At 39.8% G+C, this 12580-nt stretch overlaps 1 protein-coding gene across 4 annotated transcripts in view; it reads left to right on the top strand.

Moving 5' to 3' along the window:
• Positions 1–12580, top strand: part of GASK1B (golgi associated kinase 1B) — a 42533-nt gene that overhangs the window by 8506 nt on the left and 21447 nt on the right. For all 4 annotated transcript variants that reach the window (XM_060299885.2, XM_060299884.1, XM_060299882.1 and 1 more), the window contains exon 3: positions 10832–11046. In XM_060299885.2, the coding sequence (XP_060155868.1) occupies positions 10832–11046 (215 nt within the window). The remainder of the gene's footprint in view (positions 1–10831; positions 11047–12580) is intronic.

Here is a 12580-nt window from a genome sequence, read left to right on the forward strand (position 1 = left end):
ATGTGCTCACTGTTCTCTGACTTGTACTGCCTCGTCTCATCATAGAGCAGGAGAAATACAGTGGGTACTTTCCTCTCTCCTCTCGAGTCCATGCGAGCAGTGCTGTGAGCTGCACGCGGGTGGCATGGCTGCCAGAGCAGGGGAGTGGCAGCTGCACAATTCATGTTGTCCCAGGCTCTCAGGTAAGGACAGAGGCATTTTGCAGGGAGTTACGAGAATTACCCAGATGCCCTCACAACTTGGAAACACACTGACTTCAAAATCCTAGAAGTCCTGGACATGGGTGCAAACTTTCTTAAAATATTGACTCAGGAATATAGGAATCATGTCTTGTTTCTGAAAATTTGGATGGAGAGCACATTGTGTTCTTTATCAGAAAAGCCCTAAGGGTATCATTTTTTAGTGATCAAGTTGAGCTGGTCAACTAAATGCATTCATAAGTGAACAAAAGTTTACTGAGCGTGGGCTCCAAGCAGTGCTGGGCTTCACTCTTGTCTTGTTTGCTCACTACATACCTTCTTTGGTAAAGTGGGGGAACTGGGGAGTGGCCAAAAGCCAGACTGCATTTCAATGGCTTCAGGGGTATAACTGGACAGCTACGTATAAAAGAATGAAATTAGAACACTCCCTAACACCATACATGAAAATAAACTCAAAATGGATTAAAGACCTAAATGTAAGGCCAGACACTATAAAACTCTTAGAGGAAAACATAGGCAGAATACTCTTTGACATAAATCACAGTAAGATCTTTTCTGACCCACCTCCTAGGATAATGAAAATAAAAACAAAAATAAACAAATGGGACCTAATTAAACTTGAAAGCTTTTGCACAGCAAAGGAAACCATAAACGAGACAAAAGCACAGCCCTCAGAATGGGAGAAAATATTTGCAAATGAAGCAACTAACAAGGGATTAATCTCAAAAATATACAAACAGCTCATGCAGCTCAGTATCAAAAAGAACAAGCAACCCAATCAAAAAATGGGCAGAAGACCTAAATAGACATTTCTCCAAAGAAGACATACAGGTGGCCACGAGTCACATGAAAAGATGCTTGACATCACTAATTATTTGAGAAATGCAAATCAAAACTACAGTGAGATATCACCTCACACTGGTCAGAATGGCCATCATCAAAAAAATCTACAAACAATAAATGCTGGAGAGGCATTTATTGGAGAAAAGGGAACCCTCTTGCACTGTTGGTGGGAATGTAAATTGATACAGCCACTATGGGGAACAGTATGGAGGTTCCTTAAAAAACTAAAAATAGAATTACCATATGACCCAGCAATCCCACTACTGGGCATATACCCTGAGAAAACTATAATTCAAAAAGAGTCATGTACCCCAATGTTCACTGCAGCACTATTTCCAATAGCCAGGACATGGAAGCAACCTAAGTGTCCATCAACAGATGAATGGATAAAGAAGATGTGGCACATATATACAATGGAATATTACTCAGCCATAAAAAGAAATGAAATTGAGTTATTTGTAGTGAGGTGGATGGACCTATAGTCTGTCATACAGAGTGAAGTAAGTCAGAAAGATAGAAACAAATACCGTATGCTAAAACATATATATGGAATCTAAAACAGAAACAAAAAAAATGGTTCTGAAGAACCTAGGGGCAGGACAGGAATAAAGACACAGACGTAGAGAATGGACTTGAGGACACGGGGAGGGGGAAGGGTAAGCTGGGACGAAGTGAGAGAGTGGCATGGACATATATACACCACCAAATGTAAAAGAGATAGCTAGTGGGAAGCAGCTGCATAGCACAGGGAGATCAGCTCGGTGCTTTGTGACCACCTAGAGGGGTGGGATAGGGAGAGTGGGAGGGAGATGCAAGAGGGAGGGTATATGGGGATATATGTGTACGTATAGCTGATTCGCTTTGTTATACAGCAGAAACTAACACACCACTGTAAAGCAATTATACTCCAATAAAGATGTTTAAAAAAAAAAACAAAGACGGGTAGGGTAAAGACCTCCAGGAGATATGGTTAGGGAAGCCTGCAGGCACAGAGAGTGATGTGTGTGTATAGGGGGGTGGGTAGGGGGACTGCAGAAGGTTCTAGAAGCAGTTATGTCAGACTAGTTCTTCAAAGTCACTGTGGGTGGGTACAGAAGGGTGGAGAGAACCCATGTGTGAGAAGCTTGTGAAGGGAGTGTGTGCGCGGAAACTGCAAACCGTTCTGGAAAAAGGAGAATAGGGGCTGGCGGTGGAGAGTGGGTGGGTTTATGTTATGGAAGGACATGGACTTCATCCCGCAGATAATGGGAAATCATTGAAGGGTCTGAAGAAGAGAGGTGATGTGATGAGCTTTCGACCGTAGGAAGCTCACTCCAGTCAGGAATTCATGGCTTCTTCATCTACCTTAATCAGCATTAAATGGCCCAGGACCAGGTCCCCCTGATGTAACCAAGACTTTACTGGCAAAATGTTTGTGGAGTTTGGCAGTGACTCCGTCATCACGACCCTCTGAAGTCAAGGTCGGTTCCTGTTTTTCTAAAGGGAATATTGAGACAGGAAGTGTCTGGGAGCTCCCATTTTTATAGCGGAAGTCCAGGGCAGGCCTAGAAAGCAGAAGTTCCCATCCATTAGTCAAAGGTTCAGAACAAAGAAGGACACTTTGTTTTTATTTATTTATTTTTAACATCTTTATTGGAGTATAATTGCTTTACAATGGTGTGTTAGTTTCTGCTTTATAACAAAGTGAATCAGCTATACATATACATATATCTCCATATCTCCTCCCTCTTGCATCTCCCCCCACCCTCCCTCCCACCCTTCTAGATGGTCACAAAGCACCGAGCTGACCTCCCTGTGCTATGCGGCTGCTTCCCACTAGCTAGCTATTTTACGTTTGATAGTGTATATATGTCCATGCCACTCTCTCACTTCGTCCCAGCTTACCCTTCCCCCTCCCCGTGTCCTCAAGTCCATTCTCTACATCTGCGTCTTTATTCCTGTCTTGCCCCTAGGTTCATTAGAACCTTTTCTTTTTAGATTTCATATATATGTGTTAGCATATAGTATTTGTTTTTCTCCTTCTGACTTATTTCACTCTGTATGACAGTCTCTAGGTCCATCCACCTCACTACAAATAACTCAATTTCGTTTCTTTTTATGGCTGAGTAGTATTCCATTGTATATATGTGCCACATCTTCTCTATCCATTCCTCTGTGGATGGACACTTAGGTTGCTTGCATGTCCTGGCTATTGTAAATAGTGCTGCAGTGAACATTGTGGTACGTGTCTCTTTCTGAATTATGGTTTTCTCAGGGTATAAACCCAGTAGAGGGATTGCTGGGTCGTATGTTTTTAAAGTAGAGCTGATGGTTTGGGTTGTTTCAAGCGTCTGTGGCAGAGGGAAGTCACAAGTGCTTCATGCTTAGCTAACGCTTGAGGAAACGTGGAGATTATTTTAACTCAGTCCAACCTCGAGAAAACCAGTTAGTGAAACAGTTAGGAAAGTAACTAAATACATTTCTATTTTTGTTGAAAGAACGGTTTTCTAAATCACCCAGAAATTGGATTCCTAAGACAAGCCCCTGTATCGAGGATTTGGTTGGCTGCATGGAACCTACACGTGTAAAATCTATGGAATTCTGTGTCTCTGCCACCTTCCCCTTTTAAAACCTAATAGAGGTTGATTCTTTCTAATATCTGACAGTGCCGTATTTTCAGCGTCTCTGGATCTCACACTTTTCACGCCTTGGGGAGCCCGTTGCCTCAGTCAGGGTGGCTGGAGGACTGGGCTTGAGTCCTGTGGAGACCAGAGATGCAGCGTCAAGTGTAGGATCAACACTCGTGACTTGGTTTCCCACCCACGCACTCAGCTCCTCTTCAGACATGGCTCTTCTCCTTGTTAATGGCCAGAGCTGCTCATTTCGCTGTGCTGGGGCCCGGCAGTTCTTCGTTGCTTGGCTTGGCTCTGAGAGCTCAGCCTTTATTTTAGTCCTTCCTTCACTTGGTCCCTTTAAAACACTCTTCAACTGGCAGACACGCAACCTGATCGTCCTTACACGCGTGCTTGTCTGCTTCCACTAAACTCCCAGCTGTGGCCCAGGCCTTGCCTGGGACTGGGATTTTGCAGGGCCTCTGTTTCTGGTATGCCTCACTCTGAATTCTTTCTATCCCAAACACAGGAACCAAATGCGTCCAGATAGTGGGGGACAATGGTACATATGTGCTTTGGGAATAAGTGAATTAACAATGTTTAAAAGCATCTTATCCTCCACATTTCCTCCCCGGCCAGACTGTCACAGAATCCTATTTCACCCTCCCTCACATTGACTGACTTGTCCACATTCGCCATCCCTAAACCAAGAGATCTTACCTGCTTTTTCCACTTTCAATCGCAAGAACCCTACTGTGAGAGGCACAGTAGAAAAATAGAGCAGATAGTACTTAAGGAATCATTAACAACCAGACACCTGCTACCTGCTCAGCGGAGGTGCGCCCGCATCAACACTTGCTTTTAGATTAGAGAGCCGCAGCATTCAAGTTTTCCTGCAATGCATTGGAAGTTGCAATGGAACATGACAATTTGTTTCCCATAACAAAGGTGAGCCTCACCTTTGTTTGGCCGGTCTTTGTTTTCTTTAGAGGGTTTTGGAGTTATTTTTAATGAAGGTCTCTGAGCTGAACTGTCACTTTCTTTTTTGTCTTGTTCACGAGAAGCTTGGAACTTGGCCCATGTGATAAAATAGGCTTGTGATTTCAGAGCTCAGGATGTTTCTACTTGGTTTTGCCCAGTGATAGATGCAGACATTCACTGATAACTCCCCCTGTAGTTCAGCAAAACTGGTCACTGGTTCAAGGTGAAGGGCTCCTGATAAACCAGGGCAGAGGAGGTTGTGTAGAGCATTCATTCTTAGTGGATTTTCACATTTGTCTTCTCACAAGAATGTCTTCTTTGTGCTTTTGAATAAAGAACGACTTGGGAGAACATCAAAATTCAGGGGAGATATTCAGATTTTGGAAAAAATAAGTTTTACTGGCAAGTCTCAGTGTTTTAAAAGACAGTTATATAACCGTTAATTCACATGAACACCCACATTTCTTTTAAAAGCCCACTTCCTCCCCATTCTGACAGGTAGAATTTTCTCTCTTCACCATTAAGATTTCTCTAGAGAGCCCAGTACTGCCTCATTCTGACAAATCCAAATGTGAAGAGATGAATGCCCTTCATCTCTGAACCACTTCAGGTAAGTTGCTTTAACCTGTTTTCTGCTTTCAAAGGGTATTTTTCTGTCATTCCTTCAGATCTATCAAGGTTCATTTAATTCTGTTATCAGCCGTATTTTATACGAAGTGGAATACACCTCACAGTCGTTGCTCACAGCTCTGAGCTCTGGAACCAGCCTGGGCAACGTGTACAAATACTCTGCAAGACCTGCTGGCTGGAAGGAAGGGCATCCAGCCTGGCTCAGCCTGAGAACTGCCTCTTACCCTGCTCTCTGGAAGCCCCTTTCCCCGCGGTGACTGACGCCAGGCATGGCAGGACAGAACGTGTTTCTGTGGCAGTCAGAATATTTTGCTGAGGGGAGATGCATGTGGAGGAAAACAGAGGATGTTAACTGAAAACCAATTATTCCTATCCGTTGAAAGCTCCCTGTGGCAGTTTGAGAACCATTTAATAGAAAATGTGTCATTCAAAAAAAATTTTAAGACTTAAAGGAGAGAAATGGTAAATGAAAGACAATAAACCCATACACTAGATTAGGGATTGATTCACTACAGTCTGTGGGTTTTGTGTGGTCCCTGAGCTACCAATGGCTTCCACAATTTTAAATGGTTGAAAAAAATATCCAAATAACAATAATACTACTATGACACTTGAAAATTACAAAAAATGTAAATTCCAGGGTGTGTAATACAGTTTTATTGGAACATAGTCACCACCATTTGTTTATATTTTGTTTTGACTGCTTTCGTATCACAGTGGGGTTGAGTACTTGCCAGTTGACATTGTATGGCCCTCAAAGCCTGAAATACTCACCGTCTGCCCTTGACCAAGTTTGCTGACCACTGGGCTACATTATTGTATCACAGTTAAAGTGACTGTTTAAGAATATTTAAGTGTAAGAGAAATGTTTGCAATGTAACATTTAGTGAAACAATTATGATAAACTCTATACATAAGGTGATTCCAAATAGTTTATTTTCCCTTGTGTCATTTTTGCCTCTTTTCCCTGCTGGAAATGTAAACTCTATGAAAGCAAAAAAATCCCACAGAACAACAAACAACTGAAAACCTGGCATGTATGTCTGTATGCTTTAGGCCTAGAATAGTGCTTGAGACATAGTAGATGTTCAATAAACAAATAAGGGCTAGAAGGCTGATGAATTATGTGATTGTATAATGCATGCATATAAAAATAGTCATAGCAAAACCTTTCCAGGATATGCATATATGTTAGGCTGAGGCTGAGAACTTTAAACGTATGATCCTGTTTAACAGAGTTTGTTTTGGAAGGTACAGTATTGCCCACACTTTACAGAGGATGAAAGTGAGGTTTGAAAAGGTTATATAACTTGTCCAATGTTACAAAGCTAAGAAGTAGTAGGATCAGAATTCAAAAGGTCTGTTGTGTTCTAGAGTCTGAACTCTAACCGTAAGCTCTACTCCTTAAATTGCTAAAAACAATTTACTTTTTCATGTGTGAAAGAAAGGGATGGGAAAATACCAGATGTAAATATACAAATAACAGAACCGGTTACTAGGGTAGGAGATTGTAGATGATCGCTGTTTTCTAGGCTAGACAGTTTTTTATGTTTGTTTATTTGTTTTTTGTACTGAAGTAGAGTGGATTACAATATTTTATTAGTTTCAGGTACAACATAGTGATTCAATATTTCTGTAGTTTTACATTCCATTTAAAGTTATTAAAAATCACAGATATATTTTCCTGTACTGTATATCTTTGTTGTTTATTTGTTTTATACACAGTAGTTTGTGACTCTTAATCCTATAGCCTGTATCTCACCCCTCCCCACTTCCCTCTCCCCACTGGTAACCACTAGTTTTTTTTACCTGTATCTGTGAATCTGTTTCTGTTCTGTTATATACATTAGTTTGTTTTATATTTTTAGATTCCACATATAAGTGATGTAACATAGAATATTTGTCTTTCTCTGTCTGCCTTATTTCACTAAGCATCATACTCTCTAGGTCCATCCGTGTTGTTGCAAATGGCAAAATCTCCTTCTTTTTTATGGCTGAGTAATATTCCATTGTGTACATATACCACATCTTCTTTAACCATTCATCTGTTGATGAACACATAGGTTGCTTCCATATCTTGGCTATTGTAAATAATGCTACAATGAACATTGGGGTGCATGTATCTTTTAGAATTAGTGTTTTTGTTTTCTTTGGAATATACCCAGAAGTGGAGTTGCTGGGTCACATAGTAGCTCTGTTTTTAGCTTTTTAAGGAAACTCCATACTGTTCTCCATAGTGGCTGCACCGATTTACAGTCCCACCAACTGTGGAGGAGGGCTCCCTTTTCTCTACATCCTCACCAACATTTGTTATTTGTAGTCTTTTTGTTGTTGGCCATTCTGACAGGTATGAGTTGATATCTCACTGTGGTTTGATTTGCATTTCTCTGAAAATTAGCAAGGTTGAGCATCATTTCATGACCTGTTGGCTGTGTGTAAGTCTTCTTTTGAAAAATGTCTATTCAGGTCTTCTGCCCATTTTTTAAGTGATCTTTGTGTTTTTTTTATATTGAGTTGTATGAGCTATTTATATATGTTGGATATTTACCCCTTGTCAAACATATAATTGGCAAGTATTTTCTTCCATGTAGTAGGTTGTCTTTCCATTTACTTTATGGCTTCCTTTGCTGTGTAAAATCTTTCAAGTTTAATTAGGTCCCATTTGTTTATTTTTGCTTTTATTTCTTTTGCCTTAGAAGACAGATTTAAAAAATATTGCTACAATTTATGTCAAAGAGTGTTCTGCCCGCGTTCTCTTCTAGGAGTTTTATGGTTTCAGGTCTTACATTTAGGTCTTTAATGCATTTTGAGTTTATTTTTGTACATGATGTAAGGAAATGTCTAATCTCATTCTTTTACATGTAGCTGTCTAGTTTTCCCAGCACCAGTTATTGAAGAGACTGTCTTTTCTCCATTGTATTTTCTTGCCTCCTTTGCTGTAGATTAATTGACCAAAGGTGTGTGGGTTTATTTCTGGGCTCTCTATTCTGTTCCCATTGATATATGTGTCTGTTTTTGTGCCAGTACCATGCTGTTTTGATTATTGTAGCTTTGCAGTATTGTCTGAAGTCAGGGGTCGTGATTCCTTCAGCTCCCTTCTTTTTTTCTCAGGATTGCTTTGGCAATTTGGGGTCTTTTGTGGTTTCATATAAATTTTAGGATTATTTGTTCTAGTTTGGTGAAAAGTGTCATGGGTATTTTGATAGAGATTGCATTAACTCTGTAGATGACTTTGGGTAGTATGGCCATTTTTAACAATATTAATCCTTCCAATCCAAGAGCATGGGATAGCTTTCCATTTCTTTGTATATTTTCCAAATTCCTTCCTCAATGTCTTATAGTTTTCAGCAAATAGGTCTTTTACCTCCTTTGTTAAGTTTATTCCTAGATATTTTATTCTTTTTTATATGATTGTAAATGTGATTGTTTCCTTAATTTCTCTTTCTGAGAGTTCATTTTCAGTGTATAGAAAAGCAACAGATATCTGTATATTAATCTTATATCCTGCAACTTTACTGAATTCATTTATTAGTTCCAATAGTTTTTTTGGTGGAGACTTTAGTGTTTCCTATATATAGTATCATGTCATCTTTTAGCTATACATTTTAATGTTATATTTCCTAAAATGAGTAGATTTACTCTTAATTACTTTTAAAATATGAAACAAATGTTTCTAAAGGGAAGGAAAAACAGCACAGAAGTTAACTGTTTCAATTGTTTATGTGCATAATTTCCTCATTTCTCTGAGGGCCTTGTGTACTGAGGAAACTGGCGCTTTGTCTGTCTTGTGTATTGATTTGTGTTGTTGAATTTCAGTGTTTTTCAACTCCCTTTGAATACTTCCCAGCCCTGAGAATGCGAAGTGCTAGCTGTGTATCAGTTTGTTCCAAAGACACTGAGTGATAGAGCCTCTTGGTGTTGATATTTAGAAGTCTGAAGTGCCCACATCTTTGAAAGCTGTGTTGTGTCTCTTACATGTATTTGGTTACACTGGTTTATGTGTGTCTCCCACTACATGATGGCCTGTTTTTACCTAGAATTTATTATTATTATTTTTTAAATTGGCATAGTATTTGGAGCATATACATTTAACATTATATTTATCTAATACCTAAGAAGATAATTGGGTCCCAGCAGCCCCAAATCATTTAGTACAGTAAAAGGAAATAAAAAGGAGAGAGATAACGATTAAGTTCTTTATATATGGTTCATGTTTCTTTGTCTATTTTTCTTTCAATTGTACACCAGTGACCGTGGCCTATTTTCCACAATCTAAACGACTTGCTACTGGCCCTGGCCTAAATTTCAAGGCTAAAAGGAGAAAGATTTTTCTTTTGAACAAAACTGGAATGTAGGTGATTAGAATGAGTAAGTGAATGCTATTAATATTATTAAGGTCATTGTAACACCACATTCAGGAGTGGTTAGAGGAGTGACTGTCCTTGCGTTAAAGACCAGAGATTAGAGCTCTACGTGAAGGCAAATAAGCAAGGTGGGAAAATAAAAGTCTTTAACAAAAAACAGTTATAGATTGAGAACCTCTCAGGTCATTTGAAAGAGCTTTAAAAATGCCTGTGATGTGTCTTGACATTCCAGCCATAGTTTCAGAGGATTCGAATGCCCAGGCCTGTTAAGCATGAGTTAAATGGGATTTTTCAGACTTTTGTGACTTAGTCATTTTTTTTTCCCCCAAGAGATCATTCTGATTTTTAAGTTACAAGCAAAGCTGCTCTTCATCATCTTTCAGTGACTTTATTTGACAGACATGGGAGCTTGAGAGGGAAGCTTTGGCTTTAAGCTTACAGTGTCATTTGATGTACAGTTCACCAAGGAAATTTCTAAACTATCAAGAATGAGACAAAAACATTCGAGTGACAGATTTTTTTTGAAAAACTATTCTATGCACAGGAAGTTGAAGAAATGACATTTACTTAAATATACTTTGTGAGGTTTTATGTGAATAAATGACCCATTACCAGAAGTGCTGTTGTTTCTATCAGAAAAACAAACAAACAAAAAAACCCCTCTTGCTCCCTTTTCCTTTCTTTGGAGATTATAGTGACTGGTGCGAAACATACAATTTCACTTTTAAATTTGCAACTTCTAAAAATTCTTTTTCTTCCTGACATCATAATATGGCCTCGGAAAATCAGACGGTTGTTATTACAAATAGAGAGCCACTCCACTCAGACACTGAATAGATCGTTATAAATGTCTGGATTCTTTCCTTTTTCATGGTGGCTGCTTTTAGATGTGGAATAAAACCACATTAACCAGAGGACGTAGTTATTGGTGGTTAGTGGCCTGTTCCTGCCACATCTATAAAGTATCTTGTTTAAAAAAAACTTTTCTTTCCTTGTCTAACAATAACTTTCCATCTTATAAGACTGCTATCAGGAAGCATCACTGAGGTATAAAAATAGTAAATATTCAGAAGGGAAAGTGATCATAAATGTCATCTAATCAAACTCTCACATGTGACAGATGAGAGTGTGAAGCTGTGAAAGACTGAATGACATCCAAGAGGACACGCTGAGTCAGTAACATTCTAAAAGTGTTTTTTGTATGTGTTTTTGGATTCTATAGATGGCCGCCCATGTCCTTTCATTCTCTGGGACTCATCCTTATCTCCAACGAGTAATGAGACCCACTCTTCTGTTAAGCTCACCTGGGGAACTTATCAGCAGTTGCTGAAACAGAAGTGCTGGCAGAATGGCCGCGTACCCAAACCTGAATGGGGCTGTACTGAAATACATCACCACGAATGGTCCAAGATGGCTCTCTTTGATTTCTTGTTACAGGTAAGTTCAATCAAGTAAGTGCTTATCTGAGACTGATGCAGAGTTACAGAAGTCTGCCACTAAGGAATTTCCTGTACCTTGGGGTTTTATGAAGCCAGAGTTTAAGTTCTATAAAGCTGTATTTGGCAAGCCCGGTATTCTATAAGATTGTATTTGGCAAGCCTGGTACCACATCACGAGATATTATATCCTTTTGGGAAATATTCAGAAATGTCCCTTGGCCCTCATATTAATTTCTGAATAAGTAATTCTTCAGTATTTTACTCATGGAATAGTCATACCCATCATAGATGCAATTTACTGAGATAACCCATCAACAGCTCTTCAAGGTGGAGAGTCTTACCCGACTTGAGAGGTAAGTAAACCAAAGTTTTTTGAGGTTAAGTAACTCACCCAAGTTCTCACAACTATTAACATCTGGGGCTTGGAATCCTGGGATCTGTTGACAGTAAAAGTGTCTGTTTTCTATTATTCCACACTGTTTCAATGGTCACTTGGCCACATACCTTACAGCCACCATTTCCTCTGGTTTTTTTTCCAGTAATTCTTTGCAAATATGTCATTAAGATTAGACATTGGAGAATAATAAATATTGGCTATCTACATAACTGAGTGACTTGATGTTTTATAGGTTTTTTAATAACTCTTACCTCCTTGTGATGAAGATCTCGTGACTCTCCCTACCCCCTCATTCCAATTACTGTCTTCCCCTTCTTCCACCTTAGAAAAACTGGTTTTCTGTTTTTGTATTGTTAATTCGTATATTTGTGGCAATTTAGGACTGCCTTTCTACAGAAACATAGGAAGAAAACCAATTTAGTGCAGGTTGGGGTTGAGGAACTTCGAGAAGAAGAGATGATCTCTGGTGTCCGTGCCTCAGAGCCACCAGTGAGAACTGAGCCGAGAGCAGGCCACTTGGTTTGGCAAGGAGCCGCCAAATACTGATGAAAAGGGCAGCTGTGAGACTCAGGCTGGGCTCCGTATATGTATAGCCTCATTATCCCATTTAATTAGCACACTATCTCTCTGAGGTAAGTGCCCTCTCTCCATTGTACAGGTAGGGAAACTAAGGCATAAAGAAGTTCCTGTCAAGAACTGTGAGGGGTCTGAGGTCTTACCCTGCTTGCAAGTTAACAAGTTAGCCAGCCATAGATGCTATAGCAGAAGACAAGAGCCTCCCGGATCAGTGACAAATGACTTCATCACTCATGTTCCTCTGCCCTCAGGTCCCACTGGGGCGATGGGGAGTCGCCCCACTGAACGCTACACCCAGTGGGGTTTTCTACCTACTGAGGAGACCTCCAGTCTTATAAGAGGCTGCTGACACAACTGCCCAACATTTGCCCCAGAAGGAGACATTATCTTTATTATCCTGGTCAGGAAACAAATCTGTCTTCCACCCCAGAGGGAGACACTCATTGTATCTTCCAAGCCTGTTTGCTATACTGGCATCCTTGAAGAGATAGTGCAGAAGAAAACTTGATATAAGATGTGCAGAAATGCCATGGAGAACTGTTTCTCAAGAGTTACCTCT

The sequence above is a fragment of the Globicephala melas genome, chromosome 5 (genome assembly GCF_963455315.2).
Source record: "Globicephala melas chromosome 5, mGloMel1.2, whole genome shotgun sequence".
NCBI classification, from domain to species: Eukaryota; Metazoa; Chordata; class Mammalia; order Artiodactyla; family Delphinidae; genus Globicephala; species Globicephala melas.